The following is a 10,973-nucleotide window of genomic DNA, read 5'->3' as shown; positions in this document are numbered from 1 at the left end:
TTGTGAAAGCCAGTGTAACAGTATTGAAGACATGCTGATTTTTATCAGCTGGGCCAACATCTACTGCACAGCAGCTGGAAACCACCAATACAAAAGGAACATGGTTCTCTAACACGATTTACGGTTCCTGGTGAAGTCAGTAAATGCAGAAATCTGTTATGCTGGCTTATTTATTACAGTGCAACACCTGAGACACTTTAAAGAGTCTGACATAGCATCAATTACCTTCAATAGTTCAGTGAAGCTGTAAGGAGAATGGTCTTTTCCATCATTTACAAGCTGGTGAAGTTACTTGGTTGATGAGGTCAGAAAAGGAACTGCAAACACGTTCAGCTGTAGAGAAGAACTCCTGCTGCAAAACAGACTGTTGAGCTGAAAACCAGAACAGATTTAAAGTCTTTTAGAGCAATTGAATGCTGCCAGAGTCCTAAAAAACTCTTTATAAATCTCTAAATTAAGGTAACTCTGTAGAAACAGCAGCTTTTTCTGTCATTCTCCTTACTGCATGCTCATTACCAAAAGTCAGGCATCCTGTGTGTTGAACAAAACTCCGCTGTGTAAGACCATTGGTTACAAAGGGATTTTGTACTCATGGAAGCCTGCCTGGGACTAGAGTCATAGTTACAATGTCACAGAAGTGGCAACAGTAAAGACCTCCAGTGCCCTCACCAGAATAGATTTGCTCCTTAATTGACCGCTGAGACTGATTTCCTCTTACGTGCTCTGACTCATCCCATTTCAAATTAGCCCAATATTAGGGGCTATATTCCACCTTACAGGAGTATGTTCTACCTTAAAGTGTAGAGCTGTACTTCTACAATGGCAAAGGCAAGTTCCAAGTTTCCTCTGAGGATAAAATGATTATGGACAATATTACAGAGTAAACTGGATGAAGGGGAGACGACAGTCTAGATAACTGGGAGAACTTATATATACCTGGTTGGGCTTGGAGAGACAATGCATTCTTCAGTTTCATCACTAGCTGCTGCAGTTGCTCTTCCTCACTGACTTCATTCTCATCAGGTGATACCTGCACTGCAGTGGGGGTAAGAACTTTATTCCTCATGATGCCACTGAGGGAATTTTCTGTCGATTCAGGCAGGTATGTTTGATTCTCTTTTGCTTTTTTATACTGTCCCATATAAAATCTGTCATTCTGCAGGGACACTGACTCCAGTGGGTCTTCTGAGAACATAAAGTCCACTGCAGTGGGAACCACAGGCATCTGTACAAGCTGCATTCTATCAGCAGAGCTGGGAGGATTCAAAGATTTCCAGTCCACACATGTTCTGGAAGTAGATCTTATTTGAGCAGGATTTAATCCACCTTGCATTCTCCTTTCCAGCAGGATATGTGGATTTCTTGGCATCATATTCTGACACTGTGCAAAAGGATGCTCTGATGACTGTAACACTGTCTGCAATAGACAAAAAACAGAAACTATGTTGTGAAAATAACTGATATTTTGGTTTTCTGGTAGTAGTAAAATAGGTAGAAAAATAATTTGGGGTCAGAATAATATTTTTTTTAATTTCCAGTGAACTAAACCAATTCTTTTCACAAATATTTTCCTGCAATAAAACAGAACATTGTGTTTGAGTTTGGCCAGTTTTCCACAGCTCCAATCTGAAGACATTATATGCTTTAATGCCATTGAATAATAATGTTCTGAGAGTAAATTTGCAGGAAAATTTTCTAAAAACAATGAAACTAAGGGGGGGAAAAAAGTGTATACTAAACACATATCAAACACCTCACACCTGTTAACATTTGAAATTCCAAAACAAGGTTGGCTGTCAGTGTCACAATTGTACTTGGAATTTTCTGGACAGAACTATGATGGCAAATACCATCCATTGCATGAACACAGAATCTGATGTAACTGGGATGCACTCAGCTGACTGCACATGCGCTGGACACTTAACTGTCTGCATGTATGCAACCAGTCCTGTGCTGTGGACAGGCCTGTGACAGGACTGGATTGGATGACATGCCAGGTCATACTGGACTCCATGTGCAAGTGATTTCAAAGTGACCAACTGTGCATTGCAGATGTGTCTGGCTTTTCTCTTACGTCTGACCACACCTGAAAAAGACTTTAAAAACAGCTTTGCAGAAAATACTACAAAAATGCTTTAGGTTGTAATACGCATGCATTCGTATGAACGAATAAGGGCTTTTTCAGAACCTCAGAGATACTTCAGTACAATTGAAAAGAAATGAAATATTTTCTGTAAGAGGTCTGTCTTACATCCCAGTACAAGACAGCGATTAGGAATAACAAGAGTGTTTTATTATTCAATGCCAACACAGGATTGTTCTCTAAAGAAAAGACTGCAATGAAGTATCTAACAGCTCTGTTGGAAATAATTTTCTCACTCTTATTGGAATACCTGCTCATTATTTTCATTGCAGTAGTATCTGAACATCCCAGACATGAATATCTGCTAGATGCTAAATATATACAGAATGACAAGAAAATCACTGCTGCAAAGAGCCTATCTGCCTTCTCTGAAGACAAGAACCTAAGACAACTGAGCAGACAAGCAGAAGGTGCAGAAAATAGCATCAAGACTGCTGGTCTACAGGAAAAGGAATAGTTAGTGTTCAGTAATTGCCTATAGCTGTGAAGAATCCTGGTATATTTATCACTATATCTTTACTTCTTGTTTCATCTGCTGCAGCTTCATTTGCAGGTTTTCATGACTTGCTCTCAGGCTTTGGAGCTTTGCCTCTATTTTGCAGCTTTTTTCTTCCTGGCGGTTGTGAAGAAGTTGCATTTTGTCCTTCCACTTGTTGAACTGCTTCTTCATGTACCTGCCAGGGACACGGGAGGGTGGGAATTTTGCTAGATCACACATATACAAATATATCCAGTCATGGAAAAGAGCAAACATTATAGCAAAACCTTTCTCCTCTTCATCAGTTCAGGAAATTTTTGTCAGCTGTCACTGGTGTTAGAGGCCCGTATTTCAGGAACTGGGCTGTATCCGTTGAGCTAATAAGAACAAGAATGTTCTAGATGAGGAAAGATATGAGCTGAGTGGAACTGTGGCCAGGGCTGAGCCTTGCATCTAGGGGTTTTACCTTTCACACAAAGGTGGCTGCAACAGGAAAGACATTACAGCAGTCCCTCTGTCTAGACACAAACTACTTAGGGCAATTCCTTGACCTGCAAAAGATTCCACCGCTTCCCCCTGGGCAACAAAGGACTAAAAGGAGCCTCTGCCCCTTTTATTGAGTTCCTTCTTGCTCCCGGTATTCTGTGCAGCTTGTTTGATGATACCAGTAGTTTCTGCACAGGCCACTTGTTCTTGAAAAGATACTGTGGTTTTTGCAATGAGAAGTACCGCCCTCCCACACACACCAGAAAAGATCTAGAAATTACCTATTCAGGGCACAGTATGACAAAAATACCACCCATATCTCTGTTCTAGAGTTGGGATTTTTCTAAAAAGTCAGGGTAGAAATACAGTTTTGTCTTCCCCTTGGCTGAGGTGGAGACAGACTGAAAAGTTTGTTAACGCTACAGTAATAAACCAACTGCTTCATATCACACAGCTGAAATAGCTAACTCCCTTGCTTAGTTATATCCAGAATTTAATCTGATTCACTTTATTTTGGGTATGCATTGGCTCACAGACAAGAGCCCCATCAGTTTCACTGGAATTATGCAAGATTTGTCCAAGTGGGACAGCAAGCCAGATCTTTTAAAATTAAAAATAATATTACAGTGGTCCCTTATAACAGCATTTAAGGGATCTTTACAGTAAAATGCTGACTACCTTCAAGTAACTCGGAGCCCAGTTCTGTGAATAGGCACATAAATGCTGGATGTTGATCTACAAATAAGAACAAAGAGTTTCCCATGAGTAGTGTGAGTCATTCACCCAGTTATATGATAAGCTCTGGGTCACAGGGTGATGCAGTATTTCAGGAGCAGGCTTGCCAGATACCATCTCAACTATGGCTGATCTAAACAAAAGCTGAAGATCTTTGCCGTATCTCTCTGTTTTCCCATGTGAGAACAGAGAGTGAGGTAAGGATGCAGACTTACAATGAAACTGCAGTTGTTTTGCTCTAATCTTGGTGTGCCCTTGTGTGAATTCGGAGCAGCAATTATACATTGAAACAAAACAGGAACAGAGGGAACCTAACATACTGAAGGAAATAAAAGGAGTAGATTCAGGATCAAATTCTACACTTTGCCGTAATTCCATCGGTTTCAGTGGTCACAGAGATGATTATATCTACAGCACATTCATATATACCTACAAAGATGAAGGAGGGGAAAGCAAAAGTGAAAGAAAAAGGTAAGCATTGTTGCCCATACACCAGTATCCACTTGCCCAACAAGCAAGCAAACCACCCAAGAAACCTGTAGTTTAGGAATTAATACTTTTGTCATGTCAAAGGTCTGAATATCAGAAGGGACTTCTGCAATAATCTAAGTCATGGAATTTTTACCAATAGTTATTGTATTAAGCCTTGTAATCTCTATGTGACAGCATATTTTTTTGAAAGATACCCTACTTTGATTTAAAAACTATATATGAATTATGAATTTGTTTTGTTTAAGCCTTATTCACAGAAAAAAATTAAAACCTGTGCTACTCTGATATTTTTATGCAATACATTTTTTCCCTTAAAAATTTCCTTTAGAAATGTAAACTAACAATTACAGAAATGCTGATGAAAAAAAATCATAATGTTGTGCTTTGCCAGAAATTATTTTTCCTGTGATGTCCATTTACAATTTTGTTGCTGAGTTTTTAATCATTCATCCCCATTTGATAGGATATGTTTTTTAAAATCTCTAAATCTCTAAAGTATGGAAAGATAATTTCTCTTCTAACTCTCCACCTGAGCAGCATTACCCACCAGTCTTCAGCCACTGTACTACCTGCATTTACCTACCTGCTCTCATTGTGAATGCTTTTGATGGATTCATGCATTTTTAAAACATCTGCTTCAAAAGAGGCTATGGCCTATAATAAAAAAGAGAAAAGTATCTGTTCATAACTTTATCAGCAATAAAATTTCATTTTCTAAGCAAATTTTGCTGTAAGAGGGCATGGCAAATTTGGGATTTGGTCTGTTTTACAGAGTTACTAGTTAACTTTTTTAATGTAACTGCAGTCAACTGATCCGTTAAAATATTCCTGATGGCTGCTAGAATGGACTGGAAAATTTACTCTACAGCACAAATTCTTTGTCCTATGACAAATTCTAAGTGTATGAGAATTATTTTGTTTTAAATTAGAACAAAAACCTTATTCCCTGGAATTCCTGCAAAATTGAATATTCTGATTTGGGAACAGTCTCTCCCAAGTCACGCAACTGCTTTGGGACAAGGAGATGGAGGGAGAGACTGGATATAGAAGAAAGAAGAGAAACTCCTGGTCTTTGTATGGAAGCAGCAGTCTCTGGGCCACACAGGGGACAGTAGCCCAGAAGTCAGGCAGATAAACACTTCCCAGGTACTTGCTTTAGAGGCATGGTATAAACTGGGCTGGAATAAGGGCTGCCAGGAAAGTACGAGATTGAGAGCTGGATCCCCAGGACCTCCAAGCTCATGGATTCTACTAAAAGCTATCACTGGACTTACACTCTGCACCCTTTTAATCAACATTGAAATCATCTGCACTATAAGATGTTGGAAATCAGTACAAAACTGCTCAAAAATAATTCTCAGCCCAGAGAGAAAAAGAACAAGGGAGCAATGTGTGTGACAGAATCCTACTACAGGGATGCAAGTCCCATCTCGCTGTCTTCTAAAATGAAAAATGCCAGCCATCAAAATTATCTGCTTAAGCAATGGTTGTTCACAACTTCTGCAGATATGTGCTGGCTGGCACTGATACCTTGAGCTGGGCATCAGAGTCCTAAAAGATAGGTCTTCCAAAGGGCAGCACAGAAGTAGCAGCCAAAGAAGTGACCTGACATGCACAGCCTAGTTCTCAGTTACTGCACCCTTGGCTTCTGAGAAGAACAAGATGAGTGGATGACACAAACTGGTTTGAACACAACCCAGTGTTCCCTGTATTCCAAGTATGTGCAGATCTACCAACCTCTCAAATAAATATAGAAATAAAAAACCTGCTATGCACTTATTTTTTTCTACACTGCCCTACCCACTCCTCTAGCATTGTTTCTATACAAGGGAACCTGGAAATGGTTTAGTGGAGAGCTTTTATGTATGAGCTGTTTTAGTTGAAAAGGACACTACTCCGTGTTTATCCTTGAGAAGGGCCCATTCTGTCCTCTTGCTATTGCCATGGTGACAAAAATGGCCTGAGTCTAATAAGAATTACGGCATCCTTCCTTGACATTTGCTTGCAGTAGGAGGACATGATGGCATCTTTTACTGTCAGAATAGAGGACTCCAGGGACTCCAGACTTAGCTAGTCTTTAATGTGCTACTCTAAGACAACTTTGGGGGAAAAAAGTAACAGAGCAAATATTTGTACAGAGGCTTCTGAAGGTTATGGAAGTCCAGGAGTTAGTCACTAATCTTGGGAGAGTATTGAACTCAAGCTTCACTAAGTTTTCAGATTCCACATTTTTTCCGTAAGTGAGAAATGAACAGGAAGGTGAAGCTGCCCATTAAATTTCTTTTTCAGTGGTAATTAGAAGGCAAGTAGATAGTTAACTTGGTAGGTCTTCTTCACAGCTTTAGCACTATTACAGCTTCATGTTTTGCTCACCCGGGCTTTTGTCTTGCTTTGCTCTGGTGTCTTGCTGTTATTCTCACCCCTCTGCATTACAATCCTGTTTTCAGATATGAACTTGGGTGACTCCAGGATAGGTCTGTCCACTGGGAAAGAAAGGTTTTCAGGGCCAGGTAGTGGTGAAGCACTGAGTTCTGCAGGGAGACTGTATACCAACAGAGAAATAATGAGTAGAGAAAGGATCAAGCCTTACATGGCTTTTGTACCAGAAAGATCAAAATAAAACTAATGCACTGTAAGTAGACAGAGAGCTGTGCTATTGACTAAGCAAGAAGTATGGTTTAGCTATGCCTGCTGGCATATTTTGGCTGAAGGCATGAGATTCCTGAAAACAAATTCCACTCTTTCAACAGAATTTCAACAACAGGTTCTTCTTTCCACCTATTTAGTATCAGTACAATTTGCTGCTTTTCTTTTTTTGCTTCCTTTAGCCAAGAGCTAAATATATTCGGAAATTCAACTACAAAAAGATAGCAAAGGGCCAGATACCCTGCTGTTCAGTCCATTCTATGCTAGAAAAAGCCCAGATACCTACAGTCCCATTGTGACACCTGTACAGCATCCCCACATTCTTCTTTCTCTCATTGCTACCCAAGAATTAGGTAAGAAAAATCCCACAGAATTACAGACAAATCTTGATTGCTCACAGAAGAATTAAAGACATTCAAATGGAAGAAATACTTTTTGTTGCTGAATAGAAGTGGAGAAATACTAGCAATGGAAAATGTTTTGCATTTGACAACATTCTAAAAACCAAACACTAAAATGATATTCTCCATGAAAATCACTGTAACTATCATCCATTGGTCTTAATGTATATAAAAATAGGTATCCAATAGCAATGTACTTACCTAGCAGTGTAGTACAATCAAGTTTTATAAACAGATTTTTCTCCTCCTTCTTCCTTTCAAGGAAGAAATTGATTCTTTTAGGGAGAAATGACCATTTTTTCCCTATTTCAGTCCCACGGAAGCCTCATTTGGAGAACACATGTAAGGTGTGACTTGCTAGGTCTTTATACAACTAGGAAGGAATCTCACCCTTTGTATTTTTGTAGTGCTTCTCTTGTATAATCATTCCTTTCAGTTTCTACACCTAAATATCAACCAAAATCTCAGAGCAAGGAAGGAGAAGCTATAGGGAAAAATCACGACATGACCTGCAATGCTCACTATTAATCACTGTAATCAGTGGAAATACAGTAATGATTTACATTATTGATTACATTAACATGAAATACATGTTAAATATAAGCACACAAAACAGAAGTGATCTGAAAGAACTGGAATGGTGAGATCAGCTACTCACTCTTGTGAGTAATCCCACGGGATTGCAATTCAGTGGGACTTGAGCAGCATGTCTGTCAGTGAACACACTGTGGATCACATGTGGAAAGTATTCACAGTTAATTTCCAACACATTTGTCAGAGGAGGTGCCTAAAAATCCATGCAGTTGTGACAGGTACTAAATATTTGCAGTGCTTGACCCTAGACTGCGCATAAGAAATGGCATGGAGAGAAAGAAATGACATAAGGAAGGAGGGAAGGAAGACACAAGCATGTTATATTTTAAAAGACAACTGGTCATTAGGTTGTCAGCATGGTAATCATGGTTAAGCTACAGAACAATGTGTAGCAACTCCCCATTTATGCTTTCCCTTTTTAATGGAAAAGCTGTGGCATGGTGCCTGTCATAACAAAATCACTTACTCAAAGGATATAATCAAGCAGTATCCCACAGCCTGACACATTATTCAGAGATTATAAACTTATCTGAAACAGAAACTCACAAAGTCTTTTTGTGAGTAGGGAAATGCCTCTCCTCCACTGTCTCTAGAGCCCTCCTTCTTTGAGCTTCCTTTCTTCGGCAGCGCTCTTGAAATAGGTTGTTCCTGATGGTGCGGAGAAAGTGCTTTGCATTCGCCTTTGCTGACACCTATTGGAATGAGGGATAATAAAGAAGGGATTGAATTTTCAAACAGGTGCTGCCCACAAGTAGACACGGTCTGAGGCAAAGGCGAGACATAAGAACACAAAGGTTCACCTGCTCAGCAACTGAAGAGGCCCATGGCTGCTGTCTGAGCCCTAGAAGAGGAGCTGAGGTGGGTGATGATGCATGACCACAGGCAAGAGTGGCTCCAGTTCTGTTAGGAAAGCAAAACACTCTGCCTGGGCCAAATTCAGGCAGTCTGGAAATGCCTAATGCAGGATTTTGGCAGTTACAGTGATTAAGCTCACAGTCACAGTAGTACTACCTGCCTAGTATCTAAGTTGCCTCTTGATCAATGGGAAGAAGTACCTTTATACTTGTATGAAGTGCTAATAGATACAGCCTCCTGTGCCTCACGTCCTCCTCTCACACAACACAGTAAAAACCACACTCCCATTTGTCACGGCAGTGTCAGACTTGGGTATAACTAAGCTCAGTAGCTGTATTATAGGAGGACACAAACCAATTCTGTCCCAGGAAGTGACTTCTGCACAACGCGGCGTGAGCCCCAACAGACTGAACAGGAAAACACAAAAACATACAGCATGACTCCTAGTCGTTCCTCATCGTGGTAATAACATTATAATAACATTACCACAAGGTGTCAGCGTGGTAAGGAAAACCAGTGCTGATTATTTCAAATCCCCACTCAACAGCCCACTCCCTCATAGAGACAACGTGAAAACTTACCCAGCCAACAGCATCTGCTAAGAGTGGAAGATATGGGAAAAGTGGCTTACTACTGATTGCTTTATGTCCCACATAAAAAATACAAAAATGGTATCTGTCATAGTGAGTAGCTTATCTTTTAAATTTTGGTATAGATTTTGGCCGCAAAAGTAGTATTTACAGGGTTAGTGTTAAGAGTAGGACTTCATAAAGGAAACTAAGTTCAGCGATCCATTTGCAATATTCCAGAAACAATGTGGGAAAGCTCAATGTCAGACAATAGTATAGAAGGCAACTTCATTTTAAAACAAACCTGCTTTCACTCATTCATGCTTACTCACAGGCACTAACATACATGTGTCCAAGTAGCCTTTCTGGCATTCATACACCAAGGTGTAAGTATACATATGGTATGGCCATGATGACTTAAGAGTGACATGGAAGACAAGAAGATGCCAGTTCTCCTTAAGCCTTCTGGGTTCCTCTTAGTGTGACCAAACGCTGGTTTTTGGATGTGCCTTTAGCTCCTTTGGGAGCTGGCAGTGATTGCAATCTTTTGTCTCCTTATTTGGGTGTCTTGTTCTTTACCTTCATATCATCAGCTCTTGTGAGGGCATCTTCAAATGGCAGTTTGTCCTTTCTTTCAGGCTATCTTTTGTTTATCTGATTGGGTTGTTGTGAGAAGCTGTGTGTGGAAGTGCTGTGATCTTGCTGACCTGACCAACCTGACCTAGGTTGCATCATCTCCTGCCTTGTTAGATCCCTCCTGCCCTTCCTTTTGGCTACCTAGGTATCTTTCATGTTAAGGACAGGATTTCAGGAAGGAGACCATGAGGCATGGGGGAAACTTTCATGGGTGCTTTTCAGCTCATATACTGGAACAGAAGAAGAGACTGTTATACAGATTCACAAAAAAAAAAAAAAAATAAATCCCTGTCTGCTGCTGTGTGAAAGGTCTGGAATCTCCTGCTCAAAGGAGAAGCTTATCTACCAAACACAAATTCCTAGTGCTGAACTTCACCACTAGTGTGATGAAAGCACAGGTTGCCCCTGTAATGGAGCCCAAGTAGGTGAGCTTAGTTGGGCCCACGCTACCTCTCTGTGCTGCATCTCTGACTGTCAGAGACAAATGAGTCCAAAAGGTTTACAATAAAGTGGGAAAGCTCTCAAACAAAGCAGGTTGTACAGCTTTAGGGTAAATTAATTTCTGAATGAGTCCACATCGGGATTGGGAGGAAGAAGCACTGGGGCACACTGAGGGCCCTTTCCACAGGTTTAAAGATGATCTGCAAATGGAAAATTTGCCATAAAACTCCTTGGGAAGAGGATTTGCACTATGACATTTCATGGTTCTGGGCAGTTATTTCAGAACAAAACACTCCTAAGGTTAGAAGCCTCCTTTTTTCCTTTCCCTGACTCACTGTTCCCAGATTAATAATGCTAATATGTCATGGCCATTATGGCTAATACACACATAATTTCATAACCAATGTAGTTCAAGAGTCTACTGCCTACTTGCCTCCATGAAGAACCTGGACAAGGAAATTAACCAGTACCACGGGACTCTACCTGCACACAGTGTT

At 40.3% G+C, this 10,973-nt stretch overlaps 1 protein-coding gene across 1 annotated transcript; it reads right to left on the bottom strand.

The window, feature by feature from the left end:
- Positions 1-227: 227 nt before the first annotated feature.
- DYTN (dystrotelin) lies at positions 228-3,844 on the bottom strand. The gene is given in 5 exon segments (XM_056349618.1): positions 228-281; positions 284-372; positions 937-1,417; positions 2,664-2,817; positions 3,786-3,844. Coding segments are annotated over 4 exon segments (774 nt in total). The 5' UTR covers positions 2,814-2,817; positions 3,786-3,844.
- Between the last annotated feature and the right edge of the window lie 7,129 nt (positions 3,845-10,973).

This window comes from Falco biarmicus, chromosome 8 (assembly GCF_023638135.1).
Source record: "Falco biarmicus isolate bFalBia1 chromosome 8, bFalBia1.pri, whole genome shotgun sequence".
NCBI classification, from domain to species: domain Eukaryota; kingdom Metazoa; phylum Chordata; class Aves; order Falconiformes; family Falconidae; genus Falco; species Falco biarmicus.
This window is presented reverse-complemented; position numbering and strand designations above follow the sequence as displayed.